Consider the following 19,877-nt stretch of genomic DNA (forward strand, 5'->3'; position numbering starts at 1 on the left):
CCTGGCACAGGTGCCCAGAGCAGCTGTGGCTGCCCCTGGATCCCTGGCAGTGCCCAAGGCCAGGCTGGACACTGGGGCTGGAGCACCTGGGACAGTGGGAGGTGTCCCTGCCATAGCAGGGGTGGCCCTGGGTGGGATTTGAGGTCCCTGCAGCCCAAAGCTCTGGGTTATCAGAGGTGCTGCCCACCTGCACTGATGTGCTCTGCAGGTCACACTGAGGCTCTAACAGCTCCACTCCTTTAAACCCAGTTAGCAGCCTCTGTGCATGGCATAAAATAAGGAAAGAAAATTCAAATTTACCTGCTCACTGTAGCTAACCCAGCATTGTCAGCTTCTCTGTGTGCTGTGGAAGGTGCCAGGGAAGGTTGACTTCTGCTGTGTTTCACTCTTGTATCAGAGTTTATTTTCTCCTCCCTTAGCATATCAGTGACACTGAAGTTGTTTGACACCCTTGTTGCAGCAGAAAAGGTTAATTAAACGTGCAAGATCCGTTCTTGCTGCATTTTCTGCTCTCTGAGCCCTGCAGCAGGCTGTGTTTCGCTGCTCTCCACAAACACTTCTTCAGGGCTGAGTCCCCCGTGATGGATCGACCTTCCCATGGAAACATGGTGCTGTTAATGCAATTACAGAGCTCACTTCTGTTCCCCTGACTGATGCAACTCTGAGTGACACATTTCCCTGCTGGCTCTCTTGTTCTCCCTGCTGTCCCAGCCTCAGGTTAACTCCTGGCAGAGGCTCCTGCTGGGATTCTTGGGGCTGTCCCGTGCAGGGCCACCAGCTGCACTTGATCCTTGTGGGTTTCTACCAACTCAGAATATTCCCTGATCCTGAATTATTAAACTTCTCAGCCCCTTCTTTTCCACCTTTTAGAGCTCTCAGTGCTGGTGCTGCCTTCCTGGCCTGGCAGCTTGTTCCCTGTGCCAGCTGCAGCCCGTGGCTGAGGCAGGTGAGGTCCCCAGTGGGACCCAGGGTTCTCTTCTCTCAGATTCCTCCAGATTCTCCCAGGGCTCTCCACACCCTCAGCTGTGTGTTTTGGGATGCACTCCCATTGACCTGATTGTATTTTTAATCTGGCTGCTCATAAATTTTGCATTTGCTAACCCTCCGCAGGGCTAAGATTTATATCCTGAGCAAACAGCAATGCCAACAATTATTTTTTTCCTGGCAGAAGTACAGTAAACAGATTACCTTAACCAGCTAATTTAAAAAGAAATTGCCTTTTTTGTTCATAAAGCCAGCATCAAGGAGATGCTTATTTATTATTGATGTTTAATTCATGGTAAGTTTAGATGCTGTTTCAGCCCAATCTTCTTTTGCTGATATTTGTGACCCCAAGGTTGCTCATCCTTGGGTTTGAGCTCCTTGGGCTCTGCTTCCCTATGTTGACTCTGGTGAGTCAATGCAACATCTTGAGATCCCCCTTCCCAACAAAATATTTCACCCGAATGACAGAAAATATGAAAATTAGCTGCTGGTTGGACGTGGGGCTGGGAGTGACAGCACAGGGAGGGCTGAGGAGCTGCCCCACCACTGAGAACATTTATTTGCTGGGATTTGGCCACAAAACATGGGATTTGGCCCTGGCTTTCCAGTCAGATCCACGCTGGGAAATATCCAAGCTCCAAAGCAGCTCAGCTGGAGCCAGCACAGATGGAGGTGCTGCCTCAGCATCACCTGTGTTGTCCCAGCATCTCCCATCCTCTCCTGCTCTGGCAAGGCAAGGAGAGGAGGAAAAAAATGCAGCTCAAATGATTTCCAAAAGTGTCAGCACAGCAGCATCTGCCTTAGCAGACAGACAGACTTCTCTGTCACTAATTACAGGTCTGTGCAGCATTTCTGAGATATTCAGCAAAACCCATTCAATTGGCCCCCATTCAGATTAAATCCTTCTCAAATCTAAGTCCCACTAGGAATTTGTGAGGCTCCTTAATTTTGTGGTGAAAAGAATCCTCCTTTCATCAATGGGCCTGTGTTTTATTTGGGCAAAAGCCACTTTATGCCACTCTGTAAAACAGCCTCAGATGTAAATCAGATTGTGCTCTTCATTATGCCTAGAGTCTAAAAAGGAAATTTGCACAAGTGAACATCAGGCAGTTTTATGTCTGCTCAGTTTAGGTCCCAAATCACAAATAGTTTGCTGAAAATTTGAATAAAGTGAGTTTCTGGACTGATAAAAAGACAAGAAAATTCCTGTACATAGGGCAAGTGCATTATTATTGTATTATTACTATATTATTATTCACTTTCTTTCACATCACTCACTAGAAAATCCTCTTGTCACCTTTTACACAGATAAGAGTTAGTACAGGGAGGAGTAACTCTGAGTTCTGAGTTCTTTGCTGCCCAAGGGAGGTCTTGCATCCAGAACACAGAACACATTCCTGCACAGAGCACAGAATTGTTTCTTATCAGCTTGTCCTTTTCCAAGGGATTGCTGGAACCCTGCTTCCAGAGAAATCCAATTTTTGGAGATTCAGAAAAAGTCTCATGTTATTATCATTGTTGCTTGGAGAAACATTTCTCCAGCAGGAGAAGCAAAAATACAAATAGGGTGAAACACGAATAGAAATGAAAAGTGAAGGCTACTCATGGAACACCCCACACCTTACACCCCTGAGCAGCTGCAGTTTAGTGTCAGGATGGAAAATACCTAAACCCATGAGGAGAGTCCCTGTGGGTGTGCCTGTAACACCCACAGCCCACAAAACCTGGGGAAAAAATCCTCTAATGGTGCAGAACAGGAGGTAAATGGGAGGAAGGGACGACTGAAGGGGTTTTAGCAGCTGGGTTAACTCCTTCAGATTTTCCTCTGGTGTTTAATATTCTAGTGCCAAGCAGAACTCCTGGCTGGGTGGGCAGGGTCAGTCTTGTAGAGTTTCCAAAGTCTCGGCCAAATAGAGATTTTTTTTATTTTTTTTTTTAGGCACAGCATTCCAGCAGATTGGTTTGGTGCAGGATTTGCACGCCTTGGAGTTGTAGAGATTTCAGAGTGCTTGACTGGCAGTAGAGGTCAAGAGGAAGGAAAGGAAGGGAGGAAAAGTGGTAACTTGAGGTGTGGTTTCACACCCCGGTGATCTTTGGGAAGGAAACAAATCAGGATCTGAGGGGTTTGTGCTCAGGAGCTGTGTCCCCATCAGGGGCAGGATGAGCACTTCTTTGCACAAGACTTACACACTGCCTGCACTCTTCATTTCCAGTTACTCATCTGGTTTTCCCATCTGGTTGTTTTGGTTTTTTTTTTTTTACTTCTTACACTTGGCTTTCTGGTCTTTAGGCTGCTCTGATCCTGGGCTCAGTCTCAATCTCCTTAGAATAGAGATGGTAATGGACAAGTCATTCAGCCTTTCATCTGCCATTAATGATGAATTGCACAGCCTGCACCAGGTCATCAGCTGCTAGAAATTGGCTTAGGAGCACTGAAATCAATACACACCAGCTGAGAATTGGATTCTGGATATGTATTAGCACCTCATTTGCTTGAGTCTTTTTGGTTGTTTTGAACTCCCAGATGACTGCAGAGTCCTACAGGTTTATTTCTGGTTTATTTCTTGTATTTCTCCTTTACTTCTGGGGGTTTGTTACTCATTTCTGAGGTGATGCATCATCACCTGCCACATCATTTCATTTTCAAGTATCTTTTAGGACATAATTTCCAGTTCCTATTTTGCTTTTTAATTTATTACAGTGAAGGACAGACTGTCCCTGGACTTTTTTGTCTTAGAGAAGTAAGAATATATTTGGGCATATTTTCCTATTCACCTGGTTTTAACTGTCCCACTTTGTATGGGTGGAGACTGAAAGGTGATCAAAAGTAAACATGTTTTCTTCTCACTATTTCCATCACTTTTCTTCAGTCCCCTGAGTACCAACTCCAGAAATCTCCTAGGAGGGGGGGATTTTTCTTTAAAGCAATGCTTATGTAAGAGTTGTGCTTATATCTCTAAGCTTTTTCTTTCACTTTATAGATTTAGCATATGAATTTTGCTTGCAACTCAGATGAATTCTTAATCAGCTTCCAGATTTTTCCTCCAGGATGTTTCCAAGGCCAGTTCTATCTTAAGTACTCCAAGCAGGACCAAAATATCTCCTGTAAAATAATTTCTCTTTGGTCAGCACTGCCGAAATGATCCAAAGGACTCTTTCCTAGACCAGGCACAAATTAAACCTTGTCATCATGTCTGAGAACACTGCTATACCAGAAAACGTTGTGGAGAGGAGCTGGTCTCATCCCCTTATCTGAATTATTTTAATTATCATGCCTGAATCTCGTGTCGTGTTACCTTGCTCTGATCCCCGGTGGGCGCCTGTCAAATTCCATTAGGTTGTGGCCACTCTCCTTTGGTGGCTCACACATATTTGCAGCATGAGCCAACCCCTGAGTATTCCCCAAGATGAAGCCAAGAGCTTCTCTCTGCACTGAACTGTTGAGAGGAGAGCTTGACCTAATTAGAAAAAACTCCCAAAGAGCAGCAGAGAACGAACTCCTGCCGAACAAACGGCTCAGGGCTTTTCACTGAGATGGTTTTTTTTTGACCTGTGCTGCTCATTTTGGAATTGTCTGCCCCACAAATGGCTTTGGGATTTGGGATTTGGACCAGTTCAGACCACTGGAGGGGGTTAGGGTGGTGTGGATGTGGCTGTGGCTCCTGGGTGCTGCACAAAAGGGTGACATGGATTTGGGGTGGCAGCTTCCAGCACTGCACGTTTCAGTCTCAGCACTCAGGGCAGGATTTGGGATGAACAACCCACAAACCACCCCAAAAAATGCCTTTTGGAGAAAATTTACCTTATTTGGGGAAAATTATGATTTCCCTTATTTGGGCAGAATTATTATTTCCCTTATTTGGGGAGTCTCTATGAAATGAGGATGAATTCTGAATTTCTGTCCTCCTCTCCACAGGAGTTATCTTTGTTTTTCCATGGCACACACTTAGGTTATAGAGCACAGTTTACCATTCATGGCTTTTCTTGATTTGCAGATTAATTCCAGTTGTTTTGTCTGGGTGGTTTTTTGGTGTTTTTTTAGTTTTGTTTTCATGTGGGAAATCTGTAAAACAGCGCAGCAAAAATAAAAAAGGCAAATGGATGTGTGTGGGTTTTATAGAACTCCTTTCATGGGATCATAAAATTCCCTTCAAAATGATGAGTTAGATGCTGTTAGAATAGTAAATATGTAAATTCATGAGTAATTTGCACATGTCCTTGAGCCACTGAACCCGTTGCAATTGCTCAGCTCGATGGAATTGTTCAAGTTCTTACTCCAGATGACAGAACTGACTTTCATCTCCCTACATTTAAAGGCTTTCCCTTTTCTATCTCTTTGGATACAGACAATAAACAAGCTTAAACTATTACAGGGGCAGGAGGGGCAGCCAGAGAAATAAACACCACTCACTTCTCCTTTCCCTTCTGCATTGCCAGGATGCTCAGTTCAATTTTTTTGTTTTTTTTTTTTTAATTCCCTTGGAGCTGAGGGACTGTGGAAAACTCTCCACCTCACCTCTGCTTTGTAGGCACATTCAGGGTGCCAGGGGTGGGGTTAAACACAACCTGAGCTCTCTGTATTTGGATTTCCAGCGTCCCATCCTCACAGACACACCCCTCTTTTGGGTAAAATCATGCCCATTTGCCATTTTCATGTGATATTTTAAAATTTACCTTTTCAAGCCCATCTCTGGGCCCCTGTCCCTATCAAAAGGAGATGTGTAAAGTTGTTACCTGGCTTTGAGAAATTTTGATTTTTTTCTTTTATCTGATTACACAGGGAAAAGTATTAATCAGGTTCTTGGAGACCTCTGCTGGTAATACCATCCTGCTAAGTCAGATGTTCTTATGTCAAAATAGGGCAAATGCCCATTAAAAAAATCAGAATTTCATTGTTTATTGGGACTTTCTGAAAAGTATTATAGATATAATATATTAATATACTATTGCTAATAAGATCTTAAATAGATAGTACTGTGCATTGTAGATATATCTGGACAAAAAGTCACTCTTAAGGAAGTCGGAGGTTTTGGGTGATCTTCAAAACTCTGTGGCAATTTTAACGGAATTTAGTGGAAGCTGGCTAAACTCAAACTCTATAAAAAAAATGGAAGCCAACAAACTGATAAAATTATGTGAAACATAGTTAAAAATACAATCTCACAAGTGGCTGAAAACTGCCAGTGCTAGTTTTCACCAAATTCTACCAAAATGTGTCTCCAATATCTGCTTGTGGCCTTTCTAAGTTCATTCAGAGTCATTAATACGGTTATTGGGTCCAAAGATTTTTCCTTCCTGTGGCAAGATGTAGAGATCTGTCCATAATCAAGACAAGACTGAGAGCCTGGACCTGAAGCAGTGCCTGTAACCATGCAGAGTTACTGGAATAACCTCAATTTCAATGCAGAACTAGTTCTAAATTGTGTGTTTTGAAGTCTGAAGCTAAATTTTAGTGCTTTGAAGCCCAAGTTATAGAGACCCTGAGGAGGGAAATGTCTCTATTTGAAGGACCAGGTGTGTAACTTCTGCTTTGTTTTTGCAGGATGAGCAGCGTTTCTGAAGCTACTCTTTTTCTTTAAGGGTTTTACCTACAAATAAAGTAAAAGTAGCTTCTGATCTTGTCCGGTGCCACCTTCAGAAAGCAGCACTGGACTCAAGGAAGAACAGCAATCTTTAGCAGTTCTTAGGATGCTTTTTTGGGGCTACCTAAAAACAGAGGCCAGACAGAATTAAGGGAATAAAAAGCTGTTCTATTTATTGAAGGGCTTCAGGTATATTTAGGCCAGACAAAGCCTCCCAGGGGCTACACCCAAAAATGGATGATGGGTCAGGGTTTGCACACTTTGATAAGTTTGGTCCATTTGCATATTGGGGTTAATCTGCCAATTCCAGCTTCAGCTAATGAAGTCACTGACCCCAAGTTTGCTCCCCCAACTCACTTTTGTTCCCATCTCAGGCCTGAGGCAGTGAGGTGTCCTTGACTGCCAGGCCTGGAGAGGAATTGTTGTCTGCTCAAACTGGGAAAGCAGCAGCTCCCACTGTGTGTGGAGTTTAGGGTTACACACTAAAGAACTACAGGAGTACAAATACACGGAAAACAGAAAAGCTGAAATCCCAACGTTATCAAGTCCAATGCTCTGATAAGGGAAGGAACGGCCGTTTGGCAGCACAGAGCTGCTGCCCCCAGGCTCCAGGCTTCCCTCCCTGCTCTCCTTGCAGCCCAGCCCAGCTGGACGCAGCAGATCCACGACGTGCACGCGGCCATCGAGGAGCGTGTGTCCTGGGAGTGCCGCGCCAGCGGCCGCCCCAAGCCCTCCTACCGCTGGCTCAAGGACGGGGAGCCCCTGCTGCCACAGGTAGGCACTGCTGGAACCCCCTGGGGATGGGAGATGGGGGTGCTGTGGTGCTCTGCCAGCTCTGGGTGGGTGATTTGGGGTGGAGAGGATGGGGGTGCTCTGGAATCGCGGAATGGTTTGGGTTGGAAGGGATCTTCAAGGTCATCTCATTCCACCCCCTGCTCCAAAGCCTGGACACTTCCAGGGATCCAGGGGTAGCCACAGCTGCCCTGGGCACCCAGGGCCTCCCCACCCTCACAGACAATCCCCCATTCCTTCCTGTGCCTGGTTTCACCTCCCTCCAGCTCCAGGAGCTGCTGCCTGGGACAAGCAGGACACACAACAGGCTCTCCTCCCCAAAATGAAGGATCCATGATGCAAACAAACCTAAGGCTGCAAGGAAGAAGGAATGGCTGAATGGGATTTTGGAATGTGTCACCAGAGGATGATCACTCCAAAATGGTTACTTTAATTTATGATGTTTAGGTGAACTTTGAGTGGTAATGAAACCTCAGGGTTCCTGCTGGTGTTTAATGGTGTTCCCACTCCTCCTGCTGAGCTGTGTCCCTGTGCAGGAGCTGTGGAATTACACCCCTCCCACCAGCACATCTGCCCAGCCCTCCTGGAGGGTCATCACCCTGTCCATGATCCCACCTTGCCACCACAAACTCAGCCAAGTCACCAAAGCTTTGGTTTCACAGCAGCCAGCACTTTTCCCCTCCACTTACTGTGAAAGAACATGGCAGCCCCGATTTGATCAAACCCTGGTAAAAATTGCACAAACATTAAATTTCTGCCCTAAGGCCAAGTAGAAAACCAATAGCTCTTTATTTTAGATTTTTTTTTTTAATGTCAAACTCCTGGGGAGGGAGGGAACACTTCGCTGTACTTATTAGAATTGATAACTCAAGCTCCATATCCTCAGGCTGACAAATGATAGCCTGGTCTTTCACTCCACACACTAATTCTGGTTGCTTCACGCTGGTCACTGGCAGATGGTCTTGTTCTTAAATCACGTTAGTGGCTGATATGAAGTAAAGGATCATTAAATTATTAGCATTTACATTGTTTTCAGTAAACTGCAGAAGATTTTAAATGTTTCTGTCTGTGCTGGCTGAGATGGCAACCAGTCTTAGCAGCCTGCATTGCCATATAGACTCAAAATGGCCTCAGACTGTGCCAGGGGAGGGTCAGGTTGGACATCAGGAGGAATTTCTCCATGGAAAAGGTGAATTTCTCCATTGGAACTGCCCAGGGAGGTGTGGAGTCCCCATTCCTGGGAGTGTCCAAGAAACACCTGTATGTACTATAGTTCAGTTGCCATGGTGGTGTTCGGTCAAAGGTTGGACACAGTGATCCTGGAGGTCTTTTCCAACCTCAATGACTCCGTGATTCCATGGAAATAGCATTGTTTTAAATGTTTCTGAGGATGGCCTTGGCTGTGATGCGCCACTGTGGAACAGAAGTGCATTTCTTGCTTCGAGCTTATCTCCTTGAAAGGGATATTAATCTAAATGCTTTGGGTATTAAATCAATGAGGGGTCAAGGGAGGGTCCTCCAATTTAAATTGCATTTACCAGCTCCTATATTGGTTTCACCATTTAGTCTCCAGCCTGACATAAATTTGGCTGGCAGACAAATAAATTGCAGCATGCAAATTCCTCCCGTTACCGCTACTTTGTTTTGTCCACCTTGCTATAAAACACAGCAGGACAACCTCTGGGTGCACGTTCTGAGGAGGCTCACTCATGTTCTCGTTGATTTTGGAGTTTGTTTTGCTGTCCCCAGGGCAGGGTGCAGCTGGAGCAGGGCTCTCTCACCATCCCCAACGTGAGTCTCTCGGACGCGGGCATGTACCAGTGCGTGGCGGAGAACCGGCACGGCGTCATCTTTGCCAGCGCCGAGCTCAGTGTCATAGGTGAGTGCACATCCCTGAGCCCTGCCAACCTCCCAGAACCACAGCAAGCCCTGCCCGGGTGCTTCTGCCAGGCTGCAGCAGCTGGAGCAGAAGGAGATCTTTGGGATTTGTTGCTGAAGCAGAAGGAGATCTTTGGGATTTGTTTCTGAAGCATAAGCGGATCTTTGGCGGTTTGTTTCTAAGGGAGGCGTGAAATGCAAACATGAGGCAGTGGAGAGCAGAGAACAGATGTTTTTTACTTCATCCCACATTCCTCCAGGAGCTGGCAGGTGCATTCCCTCTCCTGCTGGTTAAAGCTATTTCTGGAGAAACCTGAGCATTGCCATTCAGAACATCCGGGTGCCCAGTCCTGGCTGCAGAGGTGACTCTGCTCAGGACACGGTGACAAAACTCCTGTCTGACAGCAAACGAAATTCCTCCATCCCAAAGAAAAGGATCTTCCACCCCACAGTTCTGTGCACAACTGCTCTGCTCCTCCCAGATAAAATCAGGAGAAGCTCGTGTGAATCCAAGTGGGGAAATACCTGAATGGAGGGAACAGGGGTTACAGAGTCAGGATCTTCTCAGAGGTGCCCATGCCAGGACAGGAGGCAATGGCCACAAACTGAAACCCTGGAAATACCACTTCAAATAAGAAAAACTTTATTTTGAGGTTGGTTGGGCACTAGAACAAATTGTCCAGAGATATTGTGGCATCCCTGTCCTTGGAGATGCTCAACATCCAACTGGCCACGCCCCTGGGCAACCTCCTGTGGCTGCTCCTGGGTGAGCAGGGGTGGGCTGGGACCGTCCCAGGGGTCCCTGCCAGGCTGCAACTCAACCCCAAACCATCTTCTTGACAAGAGGCATAGGGATGTAGTTTCAAAGGGTTAAACACAGTTCCTGCTTACAAAATAACAGTTTCGTTGCTCTCAAACCAAATGTTCAATAGCAGCATTCATTCTCTAATTTATCCTGAAGAACAAAGCATGAGGTTTTTTCCAGCTATGGGATTTTCAATTATTGGTCATTTTTTATCATCAGTGATAGATGCCTGCATAGAAAAAAAATTCATTTGAAGGATTGTCTGTGTTGCTGTTGGAGAAAGGTACGATAATGCTCAATAAATTAGACTTCACAATGCTGAGATTTATTGGACATGAAAGAAATCGAAATAAACCCACTGATGCTTTTCTTGTCTATTTAAAACCTGGTGAAAAAGGACCTTTGGGAAGGGGGAAGATGTTTTCAGAGGAGAAAGGTTTAATCCTTAGTGGTGGGGACTCCCAGGTGTCCCTGTGCCCAGCAGCTCCTCGTGTCCACACAAAAAAACAGATTTTGGGGGGTCTGGTCTGAGAAACCTGGCAAGAAATATTTATTTGGCCAACTTCTCACTTGGGTTCTGCAGCTCAGCTTCTGTCTGTCACAGGAAAAGCACCCAAATGGTGTCCTGCAGATAAATTCCTGTGCATCTGTGATTTAACTTGGCATGTTTTGAAAGGAAAGCAGCAGGTTTGCCTTTTCACTTGAGTTTCAAAGCAGGGCAACATTCTGAGCCCTCCCTGGGAAATTTTAGCTTTTAACCAGATCTGAGTGTTAAAATGGTTGTTTTAAAAGGTCCTGAAGTTAAGCACTTGCTGCTGGTGGTACTTAATCATCTCAAGTGAGACTTACACCAAAATTAAGTGAAAGAGAGAAATGGAAAATTACAGACTGAGCTTTACTCAGAGTGATTTTTCTCAATTATTGTTGCCAATTATCTTGCCTGGAGTCTTTAAATAAAAGCAAAATCCAGTGGTGCTGGACATTGTAGAAGACTGAGATGCAGTCTTGTCTTACAGAATTTTCAGGCTAAATGTTTAAAAAACAAATTGGAAAAATGAAATGTGGGCCTAGGGTGGGAAAAAAGGTCATTAAAATCCCCACACGACAAACAAAAGGTGTGAATAAATTAAATTCATTACTCCTGAAGTGGAACAGGGAAGTTGTGGCAGTGCTGAGAAATGAACCCAGAGTTTCTAAATGTCAAATGATGACATCTTGAACGTCACAGAATAAAACCACAGTGAGCAATTCCTGTGTCTCACACAGGAGCAAGAAAATGCAGCAAATGACTCACAAAAAACAGTCTAAACTCTTTATTACAGAGATGGGAGTAACAGGTTTACTCAAAAAAATCTCTTTGGCTTATAAATTTGGGACAATCATCTGAGAAATTAATTTCAGAAGTGATAATATATTAACAATTACATAAATAATGCATTTGGTTCTGAGTGCATTGATGGGAAGTGTCCTCAGGATGTCTCCTTTAATTCTGGAGTGTTTTACAAAGCCAGTGCTGGTTTCAGGGCTCTTTTTTAAAATTTGATATCATACCTGTGTTTCTGAGTGCCAGAATTAAGTCCCTGTGATTAAATGTGGAAAACAAAAACCTCTGATGCAGGAACTTGGAGCATTATTGGATCATAAAGCCCATCCCATTTTCAGTGTGGGATTGTGCTTTATTCCCCTCTCGGGCAGCAGAAATGATAGCCACAAGAAGTGAGGCAGGTGAGGTACTCTGAGAAAAGGGAATTTGTGGGGTTTTGTCTCCCAGCTGCTACAGGTGAGCTTTGGATCCTGTCAGGGGGCATCGAGGTGATGCAGAGCAGGGAAATCTCAGCTCTGATCCCCCAGGGGCAGCAAAAATGGAGCCAGGGACAGTGCAGAGAGCTGAGGGATCCAGGACAGGAGCTGAGGGATCCTGGGATGGAGCAGAGGGATCCAGGACAGGAGCTGAGGGATCCAGGACAGGAGCTGAGGGATCCTGGGATGGAGCAGAGGGATCCTGGGATGGAGCAGCAGGGGAATCCAGGGATGGAGCAGGGGGATCTAGGGCAGGAGAAGGAGAGAGGATCCAGGGATGGAGCAGGGGGATCCAAGGAGCCAGCAGGGAGGATGGACAGAGCAGAGATTGCTGCCACTGCTTCAACAGAAAGCCAAGCTCCTGTCAGCAGGAATTGTTCCTAAAGCCCTTCAGCTGCCTCACCTTCTGCTCTGAGCTCTCTACATTAAAAAAATGAATGGTTCTGTTTGATATCAATGAAACTCAAGGTTGTCTTGGGGGATTTCACTGCCAGAGCTGCCTCAGAGCCCAGTGTAGGGATCATTAAAAAGCCTTTGAGGCAGGAATGAGAAGCCAAGGCTTCATTTCCCCAGGCTGCAGGGCTTTGGGGTCACCTCAGTGGATATCTGAGTGTTTGTCACAAAACACAGCAGCGTGCCCTGGAGCAGGAAAAGATGATTCTTTGTGCCCTGGAGCCAACAAGTCTTGCCTTGTCTTGCTTGGTTCATGACCAGGCTGTGTCAGTGTCTCCTGCCTTTATAGAATTTAAATAAATAACCCAGTTTATGCAATAATTATGAACAGGAAGCATAAAAGTGTCAACCTTTCTGGAAATATTAACGTTTCTGATTAATTATAATGCTTCTGTGTTTGTGAGAACTGCCCTGCCTGACAGAAGGATGATCCTGACACAGAAAAAGGAAATACTTTGTACTCCTCATGCACGAGGTTCCTAGGGGTGCTGTCCCAGTAGGATATGCATGGTGGGGTTACTGGTTTCTCAGGTTTTTAGCTGAGCACACATTTTTAAACAAATCAAGTATTTTTTGCAGTGAAAAAAGCACTCGGGTATCTTTTTACCCCATCCAGACTTCACTAGCTCATAAAGTCTAATCATTTAGGAATTGTAAGTCAGAAACAACCCTGGGATTTTGTAAAGTTCAAATGAGTCTGGTTTTGGTTTTTCCTGAGGGAATTCTGATCTAGTTTGTGTCGATTTTGCTTTCAGCCATCGGGCCAGACTTTTCCAAAACCCTGCTGAAGAAGTTAACTCTTGTTAAAGTGGGTGGTGAAGTCATCATTGAGTGCAAGCCCAAAGCCTCCCCCAGACCTACTTATTCTTGGAAGAAAGGAAAAGACATCCTAAGAGAAAATGAGAGGTAATGTCTTAAAGTAACCATTTCTTTCATTAACTAACCCAGGGACTTTCAGCAATCAAAGCTAAATTTGTCATTAATAGCTTTGCAAAATTGACTTGCAAATACATGAGGAAACAGCCTGTGTTCAATCCCAAGGAGCTGGGGGTGAGATTCCTATTCCCGTGGTGCCCTCCCATCTCTGTCTGCTGTTAAATCATCCCTGCCAAGAAGCTGATAAAGATGCACTCCAAAAAAAAAACAAATATTTTTCCTCTGCAGTGCTCTAAATAACCATTGTTTAAAAAAACAATAGGTTCCCAGGAGACAAAAGCCTCCAGTGCAAATTGCACAGCTCTGGTACATTACTCAGTGTCCTGCAAACAGGAATTATTTGGGGGCAATAATTAATTTGACAATTCTAATGCCTGACTTGAAGGTGGCTTTCTCAGACTTGAAGGTGGCTTTCTCAGATTGGCCATTTTTTTTTTTTTTTTAATTCAAAAGCCAGTTTTTCAAATCCTCCTCTGTGGTGTTGATTTGTTGTTGGCTGTGTAGAGGCGTGGTTGTTTCACCTGCACAGCACCTGAGAGCGGGAAAACTGTCCTTGCCACTCCTCCAAAACATGATGTGGCACTAGGATTGGTGAGGAGAATCCTGTCCTGTTAGTAAAGGTCCAAAAGCCAGAAATTGTAGGAAATTGTTGTCTTTAAAAGCTTTAATCTCTTGGAACTGTTCTTTTACCTTGGAAAATCTAATCTTGCTCCACCCAGCCTGCAATGTCCATTGAAATAGACTGTGGTGTGTCTGAGTATGCAGAAAAGTCCATTTAGAGCCAGATGGTTCAAATATTGAACAGCCAGTTTCTGCCTGCTTTAGCTGCTTTCCCTGGCCCTTACCAAGCTGTTTTCTGTGGGCTGTTTGCTTCACCCCTTGGCACAAGAGGAGTTGGTGATAGATGGCACAAAGCTTCCTTCAGCAGGCAGGGCACAGAGCTGCTGGGGTCAAAGCTGTCACAGATCAAGGTGTATTGATTCTTAAAAGTGAATTAACCTGCTCTCCTGGTGAGGGTGGTGCCAAGGGTGGAGTGGTTGGGGCTGGGACTTCTGGGGTGTTTGGGGCTGGATTTTGGGTGCTTGGGTCTAGGAGCTTTGGAGTGTTTGGTACTGGAAGCTTTGGGATGTTTGGGGCTGGGAGCTTTGGAGTGTTTGGGGCTGGATTTGGGGTGTTTGGGGCTGGAAGAGTGGGAGTGTTTGGGGCTGGAAGAGTGGGAGTGTTTGGGGCTGGAAGAGTGGGAGTGTTTGGGGCTGGAAGAGTGGGAGTGTTTGGGGCTGGAAGAGTGGGAGTGTTTGTGGCTGGAAGCTTTGGGGTGTTTGGGGCTGGATTTGGGATGTTTGGGTCTAGGAGCTTTGGGGTGTTTGGGACTGGAAGCTTTGGGGTGTTTGGGACTGGAAGCTTTGGAGTGTTTGGGGCTGAAAGCTTTGGGGTGTTTGGGGCTGGGAGCTTTGCAGTGTTTGGGGCTGGATTTGGGGTGCTTTTGTCTGGGAGCTTTGCAGTGTTTGGCGCTGAAAGCTTTGGAGTGTTTGGGGCTGGCTTTGGGGTGTTTGAGGCTGGAAGCTTTGTTTGGGGCTGGATTTGGGGTGTTTGGGGCTGGAAGCTTTGGAGTGTTTAGGACTGAAAGATTTGGAGTGTTTGGGGCTGGCTTTGGGGTGTTTGAGGCTGGAATCTCTGCAGTGTCAGCCCCACGAGGTCCCATCTATGTCCCCGTGCTCACTGGCACAGTCTGGATGTGCTGCTTACCCTGAGGTTGCTCCCCTTGGCACTGCACAGTTCCTGCTCCTCATTTTAGTTCAGGAGTGGGGCTGCCCAGCAGGGTGGGATCAGGGTGGTGGGCACACCCTGGGCTCAGGGCAAACCCAGCCAGGTGCACTGCAGGCTCTCCTGGCAGTGCTGGGCTCCTCCTGCTCCTGCTGAGCCACTCCAGGAGCCTCCCACCTGGGCACCCAGCCCTGGATGGCAAACCAGACGTGAAATGTGCCCAAGCAGGTGTGAAATCCTGAGCTCCTTCAGCCCAGGGGTTTCCCAGCCAGGGATCATCCAGCAGGGATTACCTGGCAGAGTGTGGGAATGAGAGTGCTGCCTTGGCACGGGGACCTGCTCTGCTCTGACACTCACTGGGCTGTGTCTCCTGTGGGGATGAGGCTGCTGAGTCCTCACCACTGCCTTTATTCACCTGCAGCCTGGACCTGGAGACCGTGAAATGCACAATTAGGGAATGACATTGTCATTCCTTGTCATCGTCAGGAGGGGCCAAGTGCCCGAGCTCTGCTTAATGCTGCTGTATTTCTGCTTTCTGTGCTTGCTGAAATGTCATCTCCTCCCCGCTGTCCCAGGGGACAGCAGCAGTGCCTGGAGTCCAGCTCCTGCACCCCCAGTTGTGTGTGGACTTCAAACAAGAACTTTCTCAGCTGTTGGAAAACAATGTGTTGAAATCCAGGGAGGAAAATGCCAGGAAAAGCTGCTGCTGCAATCTCTTCATCTAGGACAGGGCACAGAACTTTTAGACAGGCGTGGGAGAAGAAACTTCAATGAAATCTCTGCTTAAAGTGACGTTAAAGGCTCCTGTGAGTGCCAGAGAGGCACCTGAACATCTGGATCCTTCTGCGGCCTGCAGGTTGATCACGTGGAGGTTAATCAATATAGATGATCCTTCCAATCCCAGGTGGAGTTAAAAGCAGCACAGTGTCAGTGCTTGCTTTGAATGCTGATGCTCAGCCTGATGGCTGCCACGGCAATCACTTCAGAGTTTCTCCTGGGGCTTCTGTGGCTTTGCAGCTGGTGTGTGATGTTAAATTCCTTGCTGGAGACACTGTGCGTGGTTTTTGCTGCTGAGATTCTGGCTCTGGAGGCTCCTGCTGTCCAGGAGGCAAAACAAAGTGTGTTCAATGTTTGCCCGGAGAGCAGAGACTACCACGGTGGAAAAAAAAGAAATAGTTTTATCGGTTTAGGTTTCACTTTCTTCTCTGGAGGGTGAGGTAATGTGTGCTGCACTTCTAATGAATCCTATGGCCTCAGGGCATCTCTTACTGGTGGTTGAGAACTGTGCAATTGTGTTATTAGGAATCCTGCCCTGGGGTACAATTATATTATTGCAGTCATTAAAGGCACTTCATCTCCATAATAATGGAAATCCTGCCTTGGAGGCCTAAGTGAGTCAAAATGCTGTTGGGGGCCTGACTCCAGAAGGTAAATTTTATATAGGAACAGCTCTAGCACAGATACAGATGCACAGAGTCTGCATCGCTCCCCCTGCAAGTCTTCCCTCTTCTCTCAGGTCTTGTTTTGGGCCTAGGCAAAGGGGGTTTCATTTCTCATGCCATAGTGGCAATAATTCCATTTATTATTCCTCACAGTCAGACATTTCCCAGAGTGAAGACGTAGCATTGTGTGGCTCAAGAGCAGATTCACGTTTCTCTTGTTCCTCCACAGCTTTCCACTTCTCCCCTTCTCTCCTTGGCTCCCCAAGAGCAAAAAGAGTGCAGGAAAAGCGAGAAAACTTTTATCTAAAATATGTACACAACAGTCTTAACTTCTAATGTTCTTCTAGAGCTATTGGAAGTCGTATTTACCCTGCCACCACACACGTGCTCAGGCTGGGACAGAAAAATAATTGTACTTTTAATCCCAAAAACAAACTGCTCTTCTCTCATTCTTCTTCATGTAGAGCCCCTACATCATTAGAGCTGTTTCTTTTCCATGAATGTACAGTGCCTGCATTGTTTATACAGTTTAATTGTAAGGAAAGAAATGCATAAAAAAACAAATGATGTTCTGTGCTGGTAGCAAAGAATATGAAAGTGTCCAATTAAACAACCATTCCCTACGACTCGTGCAGTAGCAACATCTGTTATCTTAATTAAACAAGTTTCTGTGTAGAGGGACCCTCTTGGTGCACTTTATTAGAGCAGGATCTGACCCAGATACTCCAGGCACGCTCACGATCCTCCTGGAAATCTCCCAGCTGCTCCCATTATCTGGCAGTGCTGACAAGCTCTGTGATGTGTGAGCTTGCACACGCACAGTGCTTACAGCAGGAACATTGTTCTTTTTGTAGCTGAAAGCCAGCAAAAGCACAGAAAAGCAGCACATGGTGCCATTTTCCCAGCGAGCTCAGCCATGGAAGCGTTTGGAAGTGCAAGGAGTGCCTGGCTAACTCACACTGGGGAGAGAAAACTGCACCTCCAGACAGCTGCTGTGATTTGTTACCCAAACTGGCTGGTCTGCTCCAAGATTTCAGTAATTTGGTTCAGATTTTCCCACTGTTCTCTCCACCACAGCCAGGAGTCAGGACAGTCTAGGAGGATAATTCAGTTTGCAAAGTCGTGAATCCCAGAATGGTTTGGAAGAGATTTTAAAACTCACCCTGGTGTGGATGCCATGGGCAGGGACACCTGGGTGCTACAAACCCATCCAGCCTGGCCTTGGACATTTCCAGGGATGTGGCAGCCACAGCTGGTGTCCTGAAGAGAAGGTGAGACTGGGAGGGAGCAGCAGGAATGGGACAGAGCTCAGGGCCCTCAGGGAGAGCCCAGCCTGAGCTCCCCAAAATCCCAGCCTCCTCTGAAGGAAGGACACCACGCAGCTGAGCTGGAAAGCCACTTGGATATGTTAATTCACAGCTGTGCCTCCAGGCTTATTAATTTGGCAGGGAATGTTAATTTGTTTGTAAAGAAGAACATCATCCAATGCAGCTGCTTTGGAGAGGAGCTGAGGGGACACCAAGCTGCTCCCTCCTGTCTTTGGTTCCCGGGCTAGCATGGAGCCATTGGGAACCACCAGGTAAAGCTGAAGCAGTGAATTCCTTCTCCAGGAGCTGGAGTCATTCTGGCCAAGGAAAAGCAGAAAACTCTCACCTGATGATTTTTTTTTTTTTTTTTCCCTGTCCTCTGCACTTCAAAGCTGCCCAGTAAGTCTTGTCTCCCTGAAAGAGTTCAGCCATGGTTTTCTCCAGAGTTCACATCCTCAGGGCCTCCTGACAAAGATTCTCCAGTTATGGGCCCCCTCCTACAGATATTATTTTATTACAGGAATTTTAATATATCCATGTTGATGCTGCATCATTTTGAGGAGGAAAAATGGTAAAATTGAACAAGAAAAGCTTCTCTCTCATTCTTCCAGCACGTCTTGAGCACAAAAAGTTGTATAAATTCCAGTTTTATGTTTGTTGCCTCAAACTTCCTAATTAGTGCTTAATTACTTTAAACAGCCAGAAAGAAAATGGCAAGAGGACAGACAGCACATCTTTCCCAGGCTGGTGCCAGAGTACAAACCATGGTGATATTTTTATCCTGATTACTTGAGAGATGAATTGCCAGCAGTGTCTTTTGGACACACAGCCTAGTGACACTTCAGCAGAAAAGAAAACCTCAAAGGATGCTTCCCATCATTGCTTCCCATTAATTGTGTTGACTCTTTGTATTTTTTTATTTTTCTTTTACATAAAGCACCTGTGCAATTTCTTGAAGGCAGACAGGTAACCAGACCATCAATAACTTGTCGGGTTTTCATTACATCCTGCCCAGGCAAAATGAAAAATGACACCCTGCAAATGGCTTTCAGAAGTTTGTCGATCATTCATCTCACTTTGCAAAGACCGTGGCAGAGATGGCTCTACTTCATTGCAACATCTGAAATAACTGACTCGTCCACTTATTTTAACCAATTTGCTGCAGAAAGAGAAGAAAATGAACCAGGAAGCCACTGGATTTGGTGGTCAGAAGTCTTGGAAAGCCGTTGTCCTTGATGGCCTCCTGTTCATGAGCTGTTTGCCAGCAGGAGCTGGTTTTAGCTCCGTGTTGATCTGGAAGTGTCCAAGGCCAGGCTGGATTCGGGTTTGGAGCAGCCTGGACAGTGGAAGGTGTCCCTGCCCATGGCAGGGGGTGGCACTGGATGAGCTTTGGGCCCCTCCCAGCCCAAACCATCCTGATTCTCTGTCCCACCATGTTTTAGCACTGAAAGGGCTGTCCAGCCCAGGGCAGTGCTGGAGTCCCCATCCCTGGAGGATTAAAAGGATGTGGCACTTGGGGACAGAGGTCAGTGGTGGCCTTGGCAGTGCTGGGTCAACAGTTGGACTCAATGTTCTTAGAGGGCTTTACCTAAAAATGATTTTATGATTCTATAAATATTTCCAGCTAAAGGTTACCAGAGAAGGATTAGAGACTTGTGTAGAATCTAGGTTTGGTGCTGGTTTAGTTTGTATGCATCAATAATTAGGCTGCTCCCTAAAATTTCCATTTCTCCCATCTGCTCCTGTGGAAGCAGGAATGGTTTCCTGTTTGCAGCCACAAACTGTTGCCGAATGCTCTGACGAGCGCAGTCCCAGCCTCTGCCAAGTTTCAGCTGGCAGTCCTGGAATGAGCCCGTCCCTCATGCCGTGCCCCAGCCTCCTGTAACATCAGCAATCTGTTCCTGTTTCCCCAGCAGATTATTTGCAGCGTGGTGTTGTTGTAGCGCTCCGTGAAACACGTGTAGGACATCCCTGCTGCCTGTGCTGCTGGCTCAGAACCCAGCTGTGGCCAAACCTGCAGGGCTGCTGTGCCCCAAGGGCTCAAGAGAGGCCAAAGGGCTTTCACCTGATGCTTGTGTGTTAATTTTAAAAGCTCCTTCAAATTTTAAGAGCTCTGCTTGCAGAGGTGGAGAGG

The 19,877-nt window shown here is 46.2% G+C and overlaps 1 protein-coding gene across 3 annotated transcripts in view; it reads left to right on the forward strand.

The window, feature by feature from the left end:
- Positions 1 to 19,877, forward strand: part of LOC135308221 (contactin-4) — a 269,514-nt gene that overhangs the window by 207,537 nt on the left and 42,100 nt on the right. For all 3 annotated transcript variants that reach the window (XM_064433116.1, XM_064433118.1, XM_064433119.1), the window contains 3 exons: positions 7,204 to 7,340; positions 9,108 to 9,237; positions 13,050 to 13,200. In XM_064433116.1, the coding sequence (XP_064289186.1) occupies positions 7,204 to 7,340; positions 9,108 to 9,237; positions 13,050 to 13,200 (418 nt within the window). The remainder of the gene's footprint in view (positions 1 to 7,203; positions 7,341 to 9,107; positions 9,238 to 13,049; positions 13,201 to 19,877) is intronic.

The sequence above is a fragment of the Passer domesticus genome, chromosome 9 (assembly GCF_036417665.1).
Source record: "Passer domesticus isolate bPasDom1 chromosome 9, bPasDom1.hap1, whole genome shotgun sequence".
Classification (NCBI taxonomy): domain Eukaryota; kingdom Metazoa; phylum Chordata; class Aves; order Passeriformes; family Passeridae; genus Passer; species Passer domesticus.